This window comes from Schistocerca piceifrons, chromosome 6 (assembly GCF_021461385.2).
Source record: "Schistocerca piceifrons isolate TAMUIC-IGC-003096 chromosome 6, iqSchPice1.1, whole genome shotgun sequence".
In the NCBI taxonomy this organism is placed as follows: domain Eukaryota; kingdom Metazoa; phylum Arthropoda; class Insecta; order Orthoptera; family Acrididae; genus Schistocerca; species Schistocerca piceifrons.
Genome location: NC_060143.1, coordinates 311,656,051 through 311,677,257, shown reverse-complemented (window position 1 = coordinate 311,677,257; position 21,207 = coordinate 311,656,051). Strand labels below are relative to the sequence as shown.

The 21,207-nt window shown below is 39.0% G+C and overlaps 1 protein-coding gene across 1 annotated transcript in view; it reads right to left on the bottom strand.

The window, feature by feature from the left end:
* Nucleotides 1-19,818: 19,818 nt before the first annotated feature.
* Nucleotides 19,819-21,207, bottom strand: part of LOC124802969 (L-2-hydroxyglutarate dehydrogenase, mitochondrial) — a 100,785-nt gene continuing 99,396 nt past the window's right edge. Inside the window, exon 7 of the mRNA XM_047264060.1 lies at nt 19,819-20,329. Within this exon, the coding sequence (XP_047120016.1) occupies nt 20,131-20,329 (199 nt within the window). The 3' untranslated portion in view covers nt 19,819-20,130. The remainder of the gene's footprint in view (nt 20,330-21,207) is intronic.

Genomic DNA, 21,207 nt, shown 5'->3' with positions numbered 1-21,207 from the left:
TTCTTCGGACTGCTTCAAGCAAACGGCGCATAACTTCTAGACAGTATTCCTCATTGACCGTTCCAGGCAGGAACTCATGATGTACTAGCCCATTGTAGTCGAAGAAAGCAGTGAGAAGAACCTTCAGGTGTGATTGAACTTGTCGAATTTTTTTCGTTCTTGGCTCTTCAAGCAGTTTCCACTGGGGCAGTTGGGTGTTGGTTTTGACGTCATAGCTGTATACTCACGTTTCGTCAACTGTTATAACCTTCTTTACAAGTTCTGGACCATTGTCGACTTCATTCAGCAATTCCCGCGCGATGTCTACGAGACGCCGTTTTTGGTCGAAATTCAACAACTTTGGAACAAACTTTGCTGCTACACATTTCATGCCCCAAACATCCGAAACAATTGCTTGGCACGAACCAAAGGATATGCTGACATCATCAGCAATCTCTCTGATGGTGATTCGGCGATTTTTCAGAATCACTTTCTCTACTTCTTCCACAATGTCGTCAGTAATTAATGTGCTAGGGTGGTCTTCATCTTCAACGTCTTCTCGACGCTCTTTGAAAGGTTTATACCAACTGCAGACTCTTGTCTTACTCGTAGTAGCCGAAATTCACACTCAACATTACGAATGTGGTGCTGCACTTTATTTCATTTTTCAAGTAAAATTTAATGTAAATTCTTTGACCCGTCTTTTCCAAAAGTAAAAATTTGCCTAACATTCGAAAACACTTACAACCTTTTCGACTGTTAACAATAAGCTAAATATTGAAAACTGCTAAAAAGCATACGTCAGAAACATTTGTACCAAGATATAAAAAATTGAGAATCGGATGTATAAAGTATGCGAAATTAAAAAATTCCCTTTACTCCTTGGTCACACCTCATATGTGCGTGTTCTTATTTCATACAGGGTGAACCTGAACTCCACCGACCAAATATCAGAGGCTGCTCAGAGATATTTCCAGAATATTTTGGCACAAGGAACCAGCATTCTCCAGTGGCTCATTCCAGTGTGACAACGTAATTATGAATTATTCAGTTTGTTACTTCAATAATCTTTGTCACTGCGAAAATAGCTTCATAATATAGGAATAATCTATAATATGCAACCACTACAATGTACAAACGTACCATAACAACAAATGGAAAAGTACTGTGATGTCACTGCTGGACCATTACAGCACAGTGCTGCAGTGATGTCCTTCTATTGCCCATGATGAATACGTGCATGAGGTGCATATTGGTCAACTATTATTAATCGGTTAACTTATTCAAACTGCTACGTATCACTGTTAACATACAACACTGACGGAAAAATAAACACGAGAGAGAACCAGTCAGTACTGATTGCAAGATTGACGGCAAAGAGTTAAGTGTGCGTAACTGTGGTCAATGGCAAGTACAGTGAGCTAATGAATAGAACAAGTTCGCTTCCACGAAAGACATGCAGAGCATACTGTCGACATCGCTCTGTTGTACAGATATTTTGAGTTCAGTACAAATATAAAAATGAATGAGAGTAAGAAATTACGTAGAGTGCAATTACTCTATAGCGAGCCACCAATGACCACATGTCCCTTACACCAAAATATTCGGAAAACATTCCTGAACAACCCCTGCGGATTTGGTCACTTGTATATGCAGTCTACACCCGAGTGATTTGTATTGAGGTGCAGGGTATTAGGAGACTGTGATCACTAGAGCCTGGATTTTTATGTGTAATCACATAATACTCTTTCCCATCGTTACTACACATGTGAAAGTTGCAATTGTTTACGAGTTATGTTGTCAGCGTTGATATATTTCATTTTATCGTTATATATTTTTACATATTTCACTAAAATTATAAGTTTTTTTTAATGGCATTCTAGTGCAATAAAACGTAGTTAATGACACTTTCAGATGGATTGCGTGTGGTCGAGCGGTTCTAGGCGCTTCAGTCTGGAACCGCGCGACTGCTACGGTCGCAGGTTCGAATCCTGCCTCGGGCATGGATGTGTGTGGTGTCCTTAGGTTAGTTAGGTTTAAGTCGTTCTAAGTTCTAGGGGACTTATGACCTCAGATGTTAAGTCCCATACTGCTCAGAGCCATTTAACTATTTGATGGATTACGAAGGCTATTTTTCTGCTAAATTATCTAATATTAGGAATTTCGATTCTCGAAAGCAAGGCAGATACAATAACAATACTGTATATGGCATACTAGTAACCTTATTGGTGTAGTAAAGGGTTTTGTTTACTGTCGAGATTGGCAGTGGGGCAAATGAAAGAGTAGTGGCCTAAAGTTTTCCGACTACTAGCGACTTCTACCGATTCATAACTCGAGAGTGCTTACGCCAAGATAAATCTTAAGAGTTCACGACTGTTTGTGAGTCCGTGATGTCTTATTTCATCTAAATTTACCAGTTGTGGAAGTATGAAACCAAAATTTGGTTGGAATAATTACACGTCTGTTGTTTGAAAATAACAAAAAATATTTCATCCAAAACAATCTACATTGCTATTTATACATTTCTCCCATTTCTCCGGCAGGTTATGAAAGCCACGCAAAAAAAAGAAAAAAAGGAAAAAAATACCAGTTCTTCTTAAAGCGAAACAGTCAGCGAGCCATTTTCGTACATTTTCATACGAACTGAGGCGCTGGTCAGCGAAAGCGTGTCCCAGTGATGCAAATAGACGATAGTCGGGCAGAGTCAAGTCTGAAAAATATGTCGCATGCCCTAGTATTTCCGAACTGATCACCTCGATCGTTTCCCTGAGCCGTTTAGCTATGTGTGATGGGGCGTTATCATAGAGCAATACGAATCTGTGTTGACTTCTTCCATATTCCGGTCGTTTTTCACGTAATGCTCGATTTAAATCGATCATTTGCTGTACGAGCGTACGACATTGTGAGCCGGAAGTCCCCCATTCGGGGAAGTTAGGCCGCCGAGGGCAAATGGCCGGCCGAAGTGGCCGTGCGGTTCTGGGCGCTACAGTCTGGGACCGAGCGACCGCTATGTCGCAGGTTCGAATCCTGCCTCGGGCATGGATGTGTGTGATGTCCTTAGGTTAGTTAGGTTTAATTAGTTCTAAGTTCTAGGCGACTGATGACCTCAGAAGTAAAGTCGCAAAGTGCTCAGAGCCATTTGAACCATTTTCGAGGGCAAGTGCTTATTGCATTCGACGCCACATGGGGCGACTTGCGCGTCGGAGATGGAGATGAAATGATGATGAGGACAACACAACACCCAGTCCCTGAGCGGAGAAAATCTCCTGCCCAAGCCGGGAATCGAACCCGAACCCCTTGGCCTGGCATTCCGCCGCGGTGACCACTCAGTTAACGGGGGCGGATTGCTGTTGGTAACGATCAGTGTTAACGGTCTCACCAGGTTTCAGCAACTCGTAGTAGATACACCCTTCTGATCCCACCAAACACAGAGCATTGTGTTATTTCCAGAGCGATTTAGTCTTGCAGTGGATGTCGATAGTTTGCCTGTCGCCCATGATTTACGATGCTTAGGATTCTCAAAATATATCCATTTTTGGTCACCCTTCGCTATTCGATGGAGAAACGACCTTCTTCTGTATCTGGCGAGCAGCATTTCACAAGTGGTCTTTCGATTTGCTTGCTGTCTTTCATTCGGTTCTTGCGGAACCCATTTTCCCACTTTCTGCATCTTCTCTGTACCTCTCAATCGGAGAGAAACGGCTTTCTGCGTCATATTCAATTGCTCCCCGAGTTCTTTTTTAGTATCATCTTCATCCAATAAAGCCTGCAATTCGTTGTCTTCGAACTTTTTCGGTGGTTTCCCGCGCTCGTCGTTTCTCACGAATCACCACTTTTGAATTTTCTGAATCACTCTTATGTGTTTTCCCTAGAGCACGTTCGCCGAAAACTACAAGCATTCGATGCGATTCTGCAGCAGTTTTCTTCAAATGATAACAGAAAACCAATGCTTTCCGCAAATCGAAGTTTGTAGGCACAAAACTTGACATGTTTCCGGTTTTGTAACAGATGCCGATGTTTTGAACTTGGGTTACTGCGTGTTGACGTTCGGTGTCAATTGTTACATGAAGCAGATGGCGCTGCAGACGAGGTCTCACGGGCTCTACACCGACGGCTAGCACCATCTATAGCGATATTCCGGTTTCGTAATTCCACACTTGGTAGATTTTAAGTTCCGATGAACGACATTTTCATTACTGATGGAGAGATTGTTCTCTTTCGAGCACGCAATGAAGTCCCTACTTCAACATCATACATGTGTAGCGTGGCGAACACAAAGAACAAAGCAGTGCTATAGTCTAACAATAAGAAGCGAATATTGTCGACTCAGAAGCAAAAGACTCCAAGGTCCACAAACGGATTTTTCCACGGTATTTGATCTGCTAAAGAACAAATTTCAAATGACTGAATACTACACATTTCTACAAAAATACTACGGACAATAGGTACCTGATGAATAGACATTGAGGAAAACACTACTTAGATTTTTGTTAGGAGGAGGCTCTGAAAAGTATATGCCACATTAAAGATACCACCACATATGGATAGCCGTCGACGAAACAACGAACGTATGTGGACATTTCATTGGCAATCTCATCGTTGGCAAACTCGATGGAGAAGAACGTGTAAAGTAATTATTGATTTCCTGCAAAGTGTTAGGATGCATAAGGCAAAGCCGTGCATTCCGGGCATGCCAGGTAAGCGCCGCTTACCCATACGAATTTCCAGCAGTGAAAATAACTAAATTTTTTCTGTTATCAGTCCTCTGTGTTCTGGAAATATAAATGTTTCTTCCGCAACTCGTGTTTCTGCAATAGAAAAGTTGCAACACTTACCGCTGAGCTAAGAGCTGTTGTTGCATGGTGGAGCGCATGTGTGTGTGTGCGTGTATGGGCACAAGCGACAGTTTTAACGACTCGGGGAAGCTGTGAGCGGTGAGGCTTCCGCTGCCCTGTTAGCTCACGGGTGGCGTGCGCATGCACCGCAGGCAAACTCTCGGCCTTCCACTGCCCAGTCAGCTAGCTAACGCATCGCGACAATTTTTTTTTTTTTTAAGTGAAAGTCAAGTTATTGTTTGTAGACATTCCAAGTTCAGAAACAATAGTCTTTTCTTTAGAGTGAAACAGAAGTTTTAATTAGAATTGTTGCGTGAAGGCGTTCGAAGTTCAGAACATAATATGAGTATAATGTAAGTATGGTATTCATTTATTTATTTTACGTTTCATTGCGGCGGTTTGTTGATTACGATACGATGAACAATTACAGTCTTAAATGTATGAGACTGATACGACAAAGTACTATTTACATATAGCTTCCCAGCATATATTTGTTCGAGGGTGGGAAGGAGTAATGGACTGCGTGTGTGGCTCGTAATTTGAAGACGCGAGTTCGAATCTTGGCATCAGCAAAAGTTTTATTTTTTTGCCTCGGTCTCATACGTATATCACTGATATATAACACTGTGAAAATGTCTCAAGGATCGTAAAAATTTCATTTATTAATTACGTTTTTTATTCTCTCTAATTACAGTATGGTAGAGGCGGAGTGTATAATACAACAGTTGTTGCTGAAGATGAACCTCCTGCTAAACGGAAGCGTTGTACATCCCTCCATTTTAAGAAGGTTCCTCTATTCTGATATTGTTGACAATGTAGTTGTGCAAATTGAAGAAAGGTTTGAATTATTGCATCAACTTGAATTCATATCTCTGTTGGACCCAAAGACGTATGAAACGTACGGAACAAATTTCCCTACATCTGCATTTGAAAAATTGAGACAAACTCCTAAGGACGTGTTTGATTTTGTTCGACTGACAAATGAACTATCCGTGTTATATGCATATGAAAACTTTAGTAATGATCTCCCACATGAACTTGTGAGATCACTAAAGAGCAGACAATTAGATACAGCTCTGCCTGAAGTGTATAAACTAGGTTTACTTTCTGTTTCTGTCCAAAGCACAACTGCATCTGTAGAAAGATCTTTTTCTGCATTGAGAAAATTAAATCGTACCAAAGGTGCACACAGAGTCAACAACGTCTTTCTAGTTTGGCACTTCTACCCATAGAAGCGGATGTTCTTCACAATCTAAGAAGTAGGCATACCTTCTATGACGATGTGATCACTGAGTTCACCAGATAAGAAAGAAGAATGGAATTTACATACAAATAAAAATTGATAATAATTTAGTTACGTAGATAATTGTAAAATCTAGTTCATTAATCGAAATTTGTCAAGTACACGTAACAATAAATATCGTGTTAAATGTAATAAAATCTCATTTCCGATCCTTTCCGTACATTGACCTAAATCTCAAAGTCGTTAAGTATTACGGGCTGAGGGACTTCATGAAGAAGTAGCCGTTGTTATGCATTCAGATGTTTTGCCTAGGTCCTGAACGCAGAAAATACCCTACGCTTGTTCTACCCACATCTGATTCGTTTTTCCGAACTGGCCCACGCAGTGCAACGTACCACAAAAGAAGTAAAAAAAAAATTGTTTCATGCACCAAGGAAAAAGCCTTACATCATCATGTGCCGCTCTATGAAGAACTGCTGCTGAACCTAGCGTTGCTATCTGAGCCTGTTCTAACGAGGTGGGGTCCTTGGATTGAAACTGTAGGTTTTTATAATGAACATTTTCACACCATTGAAATCTGTGATTGATTCAGTTCTGAGAGAATCTTTAATTCAATACGAGGAAAAAAAGGAAGGAACATTAAGGTTTAATGTCATTAGAGTCGGAGCACTATAATCCAGATGGCATAAGAAGTTCCCCGACAGCTCGCAGCACTGTTGCCAACTTTCACTGTGAAGCAGTAAGGGTTGCAGTAGAAAACAGTAGGTAGCCGTTCAAATGGCTCTGAGCACTATGGGACTTAACATCTGTGGTCATCAGTCCCCTAGAACTTAGAACCACTTAAACCTAACTAACCTAAGGACATCACACACATCCATGCCCGAGGCAGGATTCGAACCTGCGACCTTAGCAGTCGCGCGGTTCCGGACTGAGCGCCCGGAACCGCTAGACCACCGCGGCCGGCGGTAGCCGTCAATAGTGCTGTGACAGTGAGGTACTGCCATAGAGACGTTTACAAAATCGTGTTACGGTATTACAATGTAATTTTTCTTTGTCAAAGTGGATAAGTCAAATAAATTTGAGAGTGCAATAGGGAACTTTGTGAAATCTCGCCTTTTGTCAAAGAAATAGGATCAAATCCGGTACCTCGCACTAGCCATAGCAATAAACAAATGTCTATGTTCTGGTGTCTTCCTAGACTTCCTTAAACTGGTGTGCACAGTACCAATATATAAGAAGGGGGATCCAGTGTCCAGCTTCAGACCAATCTCAGTGGAACCACTACTAGCAAAAGTTACTGAGTCTGTGATGCACTGCCAGGTACTGAATTACTTCGAGGAAAACAACTTATTCCAAAACACACAGCATGGATTCCGCAAAGTGAGATCAACAGTGACAGCCACACTGGACTTATTAAAAATGATTCGACAGAGTTTTGGAGAGAGAGAGAGTGTGGCACTGACACTCTGTGATCTCAGCAAAGCCTTTGACTGCATCTCACATACAACACTAATAGTCAAGTTAAGATGCTATGGTGTTGGAGGTGTTGTTCTATCAACACTCCAATCTTATTTGGAAAACCGAAAGCAGGTAGTATCAGTGCATGGAGCAACTTCTCTTGAACAAAAACTGGAACATGGATCAGTCTTAAGACCTCTCCTATTCCTCATATATGTCAATTATATGAGCTGTAATAGTCAAATATTGCAGTTTGCAGATGACACTACCCTTATTGACAAAGGACATACAGCTGCAGAAGCTCTTGGTACATCAAATTTGATGTTTGAAGAAATAAAAGAATGGTTCATCATAAATAAAATGAAGATCAATGAAGAAAAAACCCAACATTTGATACGCAGTCTAACCAACATTGAAGAGCAAGAAAACATGGAGACTGTCAGACTACTGGGCTTCAAGATTGACAGCAAACTCTTCATGAATGATCACACTGCATGATATACCTTCTGAAGAAGCTGAAGAGGGTAATAACTGGCCAGTTTCTGACAATAGTCTACCATGCACTCTTCCACAGCCACATTAGCTATGGACTGTTGTTGTGGGGACACTCCTCAGGCTGCAAAGATGTGTTGCTACTACAAAAAAAAAAAAAAAAAAAAAAAGCCATCAGGATCATATCCTCTAGCAAAAGACTGGACCACTGTAAGCCTATTTTCACCAGGCTAGGCATAATGACTGTTTTTAGTCAGTATATGTTTTTCTGCCTCATTTATATAAAAGAAAATCAAAGGTATTTTAGCATAAGACAAGAAATACATAATCATGACACTCGCTGTAACAGGAACATTGAAGTGCCAAGGTGTCGCCTATCAAGTAAACAAGACAGCTATCCAACAGTCACCCCAAAAATGTACAATCAACTGCCTCCATCTACACCTACATCTGAAATCCCTGCCACCTGAATTATTTCGGAAAAAAATTGCTCGAGACTTGAAACAACATGTACTATATTCCCTGGAAGAGTTTTTCAACAGTGATTCTAGTGAATGGACAAAATAATAAATATTATTATGTTTTATATATAATTTTGCCTAAATTTAATTTTCTTTTTATGTTCTCAGTTAACTGCTCATTTAATTTTGTTTTACTTAAAGAACATATTTTGCCATAACGAAACTTTGTGTGTGTGATCTACATGGTTTTGTAAACATTTTGCTTTATGGTATTTTCATTTGCTGCTATGAAATTTTACTTTCCTGTGTAGTTATATTTCATGTTCTCTATGTTCTGTGTGCTTTTGTGCACTGCATAAATATTTTCTTTTATTTGTAAAATAAATTTTGTATATGTGACGCAGTCTGCCCAGCCATGGCTGGTAAACGACGAAGATAAAGCATTTGATCATAAAATGTGACCGCTTGGAGTGCTGACATTGTGACAAGCTGACAGCTATTGACGTCTGTAGTGTGTGTGTACAAAGACGGTGCAAAATTTAGTTGTTGGTCCCCCCCCCCCCCCCCCCCATCCCTCTCTCTCTCCACCCCCACCTTTTCCCCTCTGGCATGTCCCTGGACTCGTACACGACCGGTGAACATTCATGCACCGGAGATCGTCGCCAGTGTTCATGTGCACGTGTCCTGTCCTGCTTGGAATATCTGTGACCGAAGAGCGGCGTAGTTTTCCGCTGCCGGCATACCTGTATCAGGTTTCAAAATAACAATAAAGAAAAAGAATTAGTGTGTTTCTTCTACTCTTTCTATTCAAGGCATGGCATAACTTTAAGAGTAGCTGTTACATTTTTGGAAAACGCCACTTGACGTCCGATGTTCCAAAAAACTTTGAGTGTCATTACAAAATCATTATGGGAAATATTTGGCATGTGTCCTTATACTTTCAATTTCTGTAATCCATTATTGAGAAATATATTTTAATATAACATTTGGTTCTGCCTCAGTGCCTTTAAATATGAGCTGTGTCTTCTGATAAATTTGTACATATTTTGTGCACTGATATTACATAAAAATTCAGGCTCTACTGATCACATGTTCATGAAAATTTCTGAGTGGATTTTAGTGGCATATTAGGTCTTTCTTTGACTGTCAGCTAGTTGAGATTTTGCAACATTTCTGTCACACCGGCTTGCAGGTCAAACAATATTATGACACTTCCTAGTGATAAAATGTATGCCAGACTGGGACTCAAAGACGAAACCTTGCTTTTTGTGAATAAATGCTTTACCTACTGAACTATCCAGGCATGTGCAACTGTCTTCATAGTGACAGTTCTGTCACTACATCTCCCCTATTTCCAAATTTTATAGGCTCTGACCTGCACACTTTTCTAGACTAGCACTTTGAGAAGAAAGAATGTAAAGGGGAAATAGCTCAGCCACAACCTAGGGCTTGCTTCCATAACTGATCTTTTCCTCTTCAGTAGAATGTGTGCTGTTTTGAATCATCACTGCAGAATATATACTGCAGTAAGACTCAAATTCTGAACCTTGCCTTTCATATTCAATGCTTGGAAAAGTAGGTACTAGCATAACTGAAGATATGACAATGTATTGTGAGTTGTGCAAGGATAGTTGAATCAGAAAGAGCCTTGCCTGTTTAAGACACTTAAAATTCCACTTCTACTTGCACTAATTAATATTCAGTGTATTACATGGCAATTTCATTAATAGAAGAATAAGTGTGGGAATTTTTGATCACCATATTGATTTTTGAAATTTAACCTTTTAAACAGAGTTATAACTTGCATTACTTTCTGTTAAAATACTCTTTGGAGGTCCTGCACATTTTGTAAAGGATATTGGACCATTTGTTTAAGTATTTGCTGTATAGGCTGCCAGAACAAAATGGAAACATTATCAGCTCTGAAAGGACAGAAGATGATGTCAGATAATAAAATCATCATTATTTGTAAGTGAAAATGTGTGCTTAATTGGATTCATATCAAAAAGAAGTAGTTACATATTTTTTCCATCAGTTTCTAACAGATATCACACACAAATTGTGGACACAATTGGCATGGTACCATTTTTCACAGATAGTTCTTTTCATCCACCTTTCACCTTGTAAATCATCAAAAAATTTTCCTGAGCAATAGGCACATGTTGGATCTTGAGCCATTTTATCGCCATTGTGGACATAGTTGGCACACCACTGTTCACGTTATCTGTAGTGAGCTCTTCAAGCAGCTTGTGTTTAGTTCCTTTATTAATGGATTCCTCCAGATGCTGCCTGTTATTGAACCTTCTGGGCTTTTGGGTCTGCCACATTTTGATACTGCATTTTTCAAAGTAGGGACTGGTGATATGTCTTCAGCAGTGATACAACTTTTCCAGGTTCCTGGAACTTTGTGTTGGGCCTTATTCACAGGGATATGGTTGTTACAAGAAATGAAGTTGAATGCTGGATGGAATCAGATGAAGAGACATTCAAGTTACTTGTTTTTGAGGGAGGGATGGATACCGACCTAGATGCATTGCTTCGGATGTAGCTGGAGAATCAGAATTTACAATTGTAGTAATTGGTTCAGCATACTGCAGAGCTCGGATACTTTCTTCCTCTCCTTTGATCGAATCAGGATCAAAATCCTGGAAAATTATTCATTTACAGAATTTAGTTCCATAGCCTTGAACCCATTCATAGCTATCTGACCTGTCTGAACCTTCAAATATGCTCTACCAAACAGCTCAGAAACCTCATAATATGTTACCACATTTTTATTTTGCAATTGACAATCCCCAATTTCCTCACTGTAGTAATGTCTTAATGGCAAGGGGCTGGAGCTTGAGAGTGATATGTTGTGGTAGGTAAATATGCTGACATGAGATTTCTGAGCTCCATTCATCAGATGAAGATTTCTAGTAGGGCTGAAGTGGCCATTCAAAATGAGGAGAACTGAAGGTTATGCAATGAAAGTGAAGTGATCAAATTAGTCCAAAAAAGCTTCAGAACTAATCCACCCAGACTACTGGCATCAGAAAATATGTCCTAGATAAGCCCATCTTGCCAGAAAATGACTGAAGTCCTTGCATGGTAATATCATAAGAGGAAGGATAAATATGCCACTCAGACTCATTGAGACTACAGTTGTAATTAAGAAGCCCCTCTCAGGAGATGTCATTGACCCTATTTGTCACGTATCATTCAAAGCAAGGATTATGGGCAGCTTGCCCTGGACTACAGATAATTCCACTTCGTCCCAGTTAAAAATACGTGAAGGAGGGCAGTTATGAGCTTCTAATGCTTCTTCATAGAGATCAAAGAATTTCACTCCCTTTCTCTATTGAAGCCCTTGACAGTAGCAACAGATGTACCAGTCAGAGTACAAAGGAATAATTTGTGACCATGTCTTTGCATGAAGCGTTTGAATGTCTTTATCTGCAACTTCTTTCACAATAAAAAACAGACTTGAAATAATATTCAGTTCACCCAGCTAACATTCAAGCCTCTTAACATCATTCCTTGTGCAAACAAAATATTTCTTCTCCATCATTAGCAAATTTTCAATTAGATTTTTTTCGAGTTCATCTGGTAATACTGGTTTCCATCCACATTTAGACAGTACAGCTTCAGTGAGACAGTACAGCGTCAGTGGGTTCAGTGTGTGATCAGACATAATCAAGTAGCTTTGCATCACTTAAATCGAATCTCTTGAAAGAGATGGAAAGAGGGAAGTGCATGATCACAATCTGGCAGCGTACCTTCCCTCATGCTTCTACACTTTGCTCCCTTCCCATCCACCCTGTTACATCCTGCAACACAAATTATCCCTTAGAGTTAGATGTGGTACACACATTTAACATTTGTTCCTAACCTACTTCATTTAACAGTAAACATTAATTTTATACTATTAAAATACTATTTTTAATATTATGTGATTTTTCCACCCCCTGCAATGTAGAAGCTATTAGTCCTAAAGAAAAAATGAATAGGGCCTTTTTTGTAGTAATTAAATGTAGTTTAATGTTATATAGGGAAACATTTCACTAGACATTGCAGTTGTTGACCTTTCAAATGCCACTCCACCCAACCAGTCAGGATTTTTAGTATATTGCACATGACACTTCCTCCAACTACTGCACAAAAATTTCCCCTATTTGGTCTTCATTGAGTGGTCTAACTCTTAATAGCACAAATTGCATTTCTTAATTACGTAAGCTTTTATTAGATCACAAACAATGCCTTGATCCCATTTCTGATAGCTTTTCTAGGAGTGTTATACTGACACACTCAAATGCCTTTTAAAGATCAAACAATATGTCTAACACATTCCTTGTTCTTGATGGCAGTAATTACATCATCAATAAACTGAACAGCAGTTATCACACTTGATTTGTCTTTAATGAAACCACTGTTCCTCAAATATTAGATTACGTTTATTTAACATCTTGACCGCTGTGATGTCAGACGCAGCCACTGCAGGCGCCTCTGCTGCATGGTCGCTGGCCTCGTGGAAGTCAATGTGTTAAAAATATGGTATTTCTACTGGATATTACCTTTTCTTTGCTCTTTTAGAAGAGGCGCAAGATAGAGAGTGGTCTATAGCTATCTACTTTCAATATGTTTCCTTTCTTGAAAACTGGGGTTACTTGGGCTATTTTCGAAGGGTCAGGAAAACTTTGAAAAGTGCTATTAATTGCAGTGGAAAGGGGTCCAGATATGTTTGCCGTATAATATGATTTTCTTATTTAGCCCATCATATTTCACAGACTTAAAAGAGTTTTTGATGCCTTTACTGTGTTTTTTGTATCATTGGTCAAAGGTAAAGAGAGTATTTATCTGTCTTTACAAGTAGTTGATAGAGATTAGTTAGAAAAATATCTGTACTTGCACATGGATGTCTGTATATACAATACCCACAATTATAATATATTATCTTTCCCACCTATAGTTTATAACAGGCAGTTCAATGACACAACACTTACATTTATAGCACAGCAATTACTACAACTTTCTGCAAATACTGAAACACCACCACCAAGCTTGATCTCCCAGATGAAAGATGAGCAAAGATTCATTGTTAATGGGTGCATAGTGAGAATTTTTTCTCCAGGACACCAGTGCTCAGTGATAACTAATACATCTGATTTATTAAAACATGCTATGGTTTCCTAATCATTGTGCTTATTTTGTAGACTTCTAAAATTCTGGTCGATAAACCTCAAATTGAATGTTTCTTTACCTGAACTTTTCTTGTGTAGTATTTTGTAACACAGAGGTGTCACCATTGCATCAGCGTGTAAATTATTAATTATGTCACTTAAAGTATTATTTTTACACATATTACTTGTCTCGTGATCCCCTTTCCTTCTGCCTGCAACTAAAAAAAATTCAAACTGGCATGCAACATTATTTTTTGCCTGTGCACAGTGTTTGACCATATTTCTTCTAAAACGAATGTCTTCTATACTTTTGCTGGTATTGCTGTAGGTGATGGTGAATATGTAGCTTTTGTAGTTACTGCTCATGCCTGGTCTGGTATTTCTGATATTGATGGCTGCTCTGTTGTTTGTTGAGACTGGAACTGATGCTGCTCCTGTTGGCTTCACTATTGGAAGTACACCTACTACTTTTGCCTATTTTTGTTTCTGTTGTCACGTCAGCTGAGGTTGTATTTTCTATACCACTGCTTTCAGAATGGTAGTTCACTAATGCTGATGGCTGCTCTGCTGTTTCAGGACACACCACTGGAAGGCTGGTTTGTACAGATTATTACCTTGCAGGGTGAGTTTTTCTAATGTTTCAGTGATTTTTCCACTGAGTAGTCTCTTGGAACTTTGTTCAGATGCATTCTACTATTCATATACTTTTGCATAATGTCCACACTAATAAAATGGGCATTTGAGTACAATTTGCAGATCATATGGGACCATCTGTTTGCCTTTTTAATTTCAAACTTAACATAGAAAGTAGGAATGAGAATGTGTCTGCATGTATTCCTGTTACAATTACGATGTCCTTTCTTGAAGAATGAAGAACTTGCCTTAGGTTACAGACTGCAGTCACCAGTTCATTACTATAATCATTGTTTCCACCCCCAATCAATACAATAAACTGTCCCGCTCAATGTTTTTGATAACTTCACGCATGGGTGCCCCAGGTTTAACACTGCCACGTGAATTCACATTGAACTCATTATGCAAGAAGACTGCATCAATAGCTGCCAGAATACACAGCTGTTTCTGTAGTTTACATTATTGAGAAGGTTCTTACTTGTGTTTACAAATTTGTGCAAAATTCTTCGCTTCACGTTTTTCCACAGTTGTAGCATTGACACCTGTATGTGGGTTCTCACAACTGGTACTACTACTACAATTTAAGCTGTCTCAAAATCGAGCATTTATAGACACTTCAGTGCAGAAATGTTTCCCATATTAACTGCATTTCTTCTCTAGTTCATCAAATCTACAGCTTAACATGCATATTTTACTTAAAAGCACCACAATTACGTCGTCTTTACAGTATTTTTCATTTTGTTTGTGAGCGAGCCACCACTGCTACATCATGAACAAATCCATATCTTCTAATTTGAAGTGCTAAAATGATACACAGTTCCGCACTTCACACAAATTATTCCTTTTACTGCATGCTTCTGCCAGTGGCAAGAATCTGAGTTACTCTTTTTTTTTTTTTTTTTTTTTGGCGGATCTTCCTAAAATGACATACTGGGTACACACGCAATTTTTGTGTCGCACTTTTCTGTTTCACCTGTGCTTGTTTCAAATACTTTTGTGGCAATATAGATCACACACAGCTGGTCAGAATACAAGCCACGATATCTGCAAGACTAACACTTTTGGTCTACTTTCATCTCATAAGCCACAGAACTGCATTTTACTGAAGAAACAAACTGTATGTGGGACTGAGGCTTGCCAATACTTTAGCAAGTTGAGTCACATCACTCGCCACCATGAAATTTAAAACAAGACCAAAAAGAATATTCATTGCTAATCCACACTGCTCATCTAGTGAGTATCTTTGTTTTGTGCAGAATAAAGGCAATTTTAAGTAGGCTTTGTGTGTGTTTAGATTCATTTAATATAAACACCTTATCACCCAGCTTTGTTCAGTCATTTCTTAAATAACAAATCTCAAATAGTTCTTAGTTCCTTACATGAAATGCTCTCTACCTTCAAATCAAGGCTCACCTATAACTAAATTACTTATAAACCTGTCTTGCCATGTCACTGTTTGTTGCAAAAATTAAAAAAAAAGTAAATACACATATTTATTTGTTAGAATGTATGCAAGAAATTCTGTTGTGTAATATACCTCCTAAAGATTAAAAAAGTTATTACAGACCAGTTTCTGATGATTGTCTACTATGCTCTGTTCCATAGCCACATTTTGTATGGATTACAGCTATGGGGTCATTCGGCAGGCTGCAAGGACATGCTGCTATTGCAAAAGAAGGCAATAAGAATTATTACATCGAGCAGCAGCCAGGGACACTGCAGACTGTTATTCAGAACATTGGGAATAATGACTGTTTATAGCCACTATGTATTATCATGTCTCATCCACATAAGGGAAAACCTAGACACCTACAGCAAGAGGCATAACAAATCAATAAACATAACACTCACAGCAAAGAAGACATAATTTTACCAATGTGCCGACTGTCCAAAACAAGAGACAGTTTTCCGGTGATTGCTGTGAGGATGTTCAACAAACTACCTGTTGAATTGCAGACCCTGCTGCTGGGCAACGTCAAGAAACAAATTGCTGAAGCCCCTAAACAATGCCCACTATACTCGGACCAAGAATTCTTTTGACTGTGAAGAAAGCGAATGGACACAGTGAACACGACATATCTATATACATTACCTGTATAAAGTTTAGATGTTATTCTGTAATTCATTATATTGTAAATCACTTGATTGTAACTTTGACACAGTCTGTCCAGCCATGGATGGTGAATGACAAAGACCAGTTAATAAATGGTATGAACTGACAAATTCAGAAAAATAATCAATGCATCATCTGATGTTGAGTAAAAAAATTATTATTATTATTATTGTTGTGGATTGACAAGAGAGCCAACCCACTATGAGAGGAAGCCGAAAGGCACGCGTTTTAGCTCACGCAGGCTGGCGTGAGGTCTGAAACAGGTCACGGAAATTAGACTAGCAAAAAACGTACGAAGCTGCTGGAATACTTAACTTTAATCCATAATTGGTGAACATTGCTCTTGAAGGTACATGTTTTAAAGCATCAATAGTAACTGGTAATGACGCCTTGCTGGGTCGTAGCAAATGACGTAGCTGAAGGCTATGCTAACTATCGTCTCGGCAAATGAGAGCGTAATTTGTCAGTGAACCATCGCTAGCAAAGTCGGCTGTCCAACTGGGGCGAGTGCTAGGAAGTCTCTACTAGACCTGTCGTGTGGCGGCGCTCGGTCTGCAATCACTGATAGTGGTGACACGCGGGTCCGACGTATACTAACGGACCGCGGCTGATTTAAAGGCTACCACCTAGCAAGTGTGGTGTCTGGCGGTGACACCACAATTATTACTATCATTATTATTATCAATATATTGTTACCACATATGATACAGACAGTCTGTTAGAACGTATCTGTTTAAATAGGGGCTGGTCCTTGTTGCATATAAAATGACTTTTTGATTTTGTCCATTATAAATGGTTTTGTGAAAGCCTGTAACTTTGAAAAGAATGGGTTTGTTTATAAATAACTTTTCGTCTAATAGTCATGGTTTTCTTTTATTCATATTTTACACGACACTTTTTCGGAAAATGATTTCCATTTTCAAGTGTGTTCTCTCTTTGTGCTATGCCATTTTTACTTAAAGATGACATAGTACAAAGAGAAAAACCACTTGAAAATGGGAATCATTTCCCAAAATGCATCAAGTAAAATATGAATAAAAGAAAAGCATGTTTGGCAGCAGAGAAATAAGTGTAATGGGTGTTTCTTTTATTAATTTATGTACTCTGCATCTATATGTGATTGGTATATGACAAGTTAGTTGGCAACCATTCCCTAATATATAATTGGTGAACAAGGAACAAATGTTTCACATGAAATTTTACCACATAAACCAACAATACATTTAATTTGCAGTTAGTTACTCATATTGAAAGGAAAAAAAATGAACCGTACATAGCTTTGAAGTTGTCTTGCTTCCACAATATTCCAACAATCAGCAGAAATTGCGAATGCATCTATTTACAAGTTCCATGGTACCTCTGAATACCTCATTATCAGAAGTTTTCCTAGCATAGTAGACCTTTATGTGCAACTCAGGCCTTTCTGGATGCATTTTTACTTACATTGAGGTGATGAGTCATGGGATACAGCCTAATACTGTGCCAGACCGCCATCTGTCCGCTGTAGTGCACCAACTAGATGTGGCATGGACTCAACAAGTCACTGGAAGTCCCCTGCAGAAATATTGAGCCATGCTGCCTCTATATTTGTCCATAATTGCGAAACAGTTGCACGGTTTTGTGCATAAACTGTCCTCTCAATTGAGTCCCACAAATCTTCAATGGAATTCATACTGGACAATCTGTGCGGCCAAACCACTTGCTTGAATTGCCCAGAATGTTCTTCAAAGCAATCGTGACCAGTTGTTGCCTGCTGATGTGACGCACTGTCATCCATAAAAATCCCATTGTTGTCTGGGAACCAGACGTCCACAATGCTACCATCAGCTCTTGCCAACTGAAATTTGGACTCGTCTGACCACACCATGGTTTTCCAGTCATCTACAGGCCAAACAATATAGTCACGACCCCAGGACAGGCGCTGCAGGTTATGTTGTGCTCTCAGCAAAGGTACTTGCGTTGGTCATCTTCTGCCACAGCTTATTAATGCCAAATATTGGCGCACTGTCTAGTGGATACATTTGTCATATGTCCCACATTTATTTCTGTAGTTATTTCACATAGTGCTGCTTGTCTGTTAGCCCTGGCAACTCTATGCAAACGCCACTGATCTTGGTCATTAAGTGAAAGCTGCTGACCACAGTGTTGAGCATGGTGAGAGGTAACACCTGCAACGTGGTATTCTCAGCACACACTTGAGAGTGTGGATCACGGAATATTAAATTTCCTAACAATTTCCAAAATGCCATGTCCCATGCATTGAGCTCCAACTACCATTCCACATTCAGAGTCTTTTAATTTCCACTGTGCGGCCATAATCAAAATTCAAACCTTTTCGCATGAATCGCCTGAGTACAACTAACAGCTCCATCAATGCACTACCCTTTTATATCTTGTGTACACAATACTACCGCCATCTGTATCTATATCACTATCCCACAACTTTTATCCTCTAAGTGTGGAAAACAAGATGAATGTTTCAATTATAGCATTTATTCAAACTGCACATACACTTGTTTGCTTCTTCAGGCAACAAGCTCTCATCATCAATCTCATTTCAACAAAGTATTGATGATACTCATACACAGAACCTGAGCTATTTCACATCCGTAACATTTATGAGTAGAGATCAGTTACTTACGGTCAATTTTTTGTCACAACAGATACCCTGAATCCTGATCATGTAAGCAACTCAAGCGGAGCGAGTGAAATATGGAGATCACCTTTAACAAACAAATGATTTGAAGAGACTAATCCTTTCCCTACAGCAGCACTATTTTATCCTGTATTGGTAGTATCCTTAAAAAATATGAAGGTAAATGCGCTTTTCATCCTTTCACATGTGTCTGACCTTTCCTGGGTTCTGCGAAGGACAACATGGGCTTCATATGACACAGTATTCTTGAAGTCTTTCAGAGTTTGGAAAATCTCAACATCGGTCAAAGTTCTTACACTATTTGGGACTGGGAGCAATGATAAAAAATAAAGCACTGTTGACACCACATGTAGTTAGGGCAGAGAAAGTGTTTGCATTTTTGCAATTGATAATTTAAGTTAGGGAATGGTATAATACAATGGCAAGGCATGGGATGTGCGCTGAGTATTCTACAATTGTATCAAATACAGAGTGTGATGTAATGGGAGGAATAAGGAGGTGACCATGTGCATATTAAAATTTGATGGTCTATCCAATGGCCAAATTTAATCATGTGCTGTATCCAAGTGCCAGCACTAGGGGCTGTAGATTGGCACCTGCAAACTTTGATTTATCATGAAATTTTTTGAAGTTTCAGTGACTCTATCTGACACAGTGCCTGGGACCTGCAGCAACAAGAATAATGTTCATCCAAAAACGCATAACTACAAATTTTAAACAAGGATATTTGCTTTAGTATAATTACTGTGTAGACTATCTAGTTATTAGCGCTGTAGGATAACATAACACTCAAGAACAAATTTTTAATATCAAAATACTTTGAATATACATGTGATTAAATGCATATGTCTCAATATGTAAAACATAAAGCAGTCAACAAATAAGTTCATGAGAGAGGCACTGTAGGTACGAAGTACATACTCGTTAATAATGCTTAACCAATCAACAGCACAGTTGCAACAAATGTAACACAGTCAGATGAATAAATATTGTAGTCTTCAACATATAAATATAAAAATATTTGCATACAATAATATTAACAAATAACCATTTGTGCAGGCTTAAAAAGACAGTACTACAGGAAATGCTGCCCAGTGGTCATCACAGATCAAAAACAGCTTTGGCTTTGTCTGCTATCATCATGGCAATGGCTAGACTTGATGTAGCTCCAGGTGAAGGAGCATTCCGGCAATGGAGAATACGTTCACCAAACTCCCCTACTGCTCCAGTGTCAAAGACAAAGTCATCAACAAGCTGCCCTGAAGTATCCATGGCTTGAGCTCGAACTCCAGCAGGCCCTCTGAAAGACATGTACTTTCATTATTCAATGAACATATCATTTACTTCAAGATTACCACACAAAAAAGCAGGTTCAAATGAAATTATATATAATAAATTTATGTTGTAGCACAGGCATGTAAAAGCATGGAAATCGGTAATGTTGACTGACTGACTAATTTTGCATTTCTTCAGCTGGTGAAGGGAAGACAGAAGTTCAAATTTTGCATAGATCGCTGTCATAAGTAAAGTAAATTAATGGGATTACTTGTAACTGGGAGAACAAGAACTCTTCAGAAAATCTGCACACTATTGCCTGTTAGCTAATAACTTGCTGTTTTGTGTGACATAAAATTAAGAAAAATCGTAGAAAGGTAAGGAATCAAAAGAAAGAGAGGAACTTTAGTAAGCTGAAAGAGCCAGAAGAGTGAGCATTTTAAAGGGGGGCATTAGGCAAAAATTAGCTGAAACCAGGGAAAAGAATAGAATAGATGACAAATGGGTAGGTTTGAGGGATGAAACAGTGAAGGCAACAGATAATCAAACATGCAAAAAGATGAGGCCCAGAAGATACACTGAATTTAATAGATAAACAAGTAAATATAAAAAATGTGGCAACTGAAAACAGACACCTAAAAAAGTTAGAATGGCAGAAAGTGCAAACTGGCAAAGCAGGAATATGTAGAGGAGAAATGTGTAGAGGAAAAACCAAAGTGTTGTATGGCCCTGAGAAAGGAACGGTGAGATCATCAGCTCCCTTACCCTACTAATTAGAGACAAATATGGTGTATGCAGTGAAAAGTATGCACCAAAAGGTAAATTATAAAATGTAATACTCAGCCACCCTGTTACACTCTCTCTTGCCTCACAGTCACACTTTCAGGTAGCAGACCAAAGTCA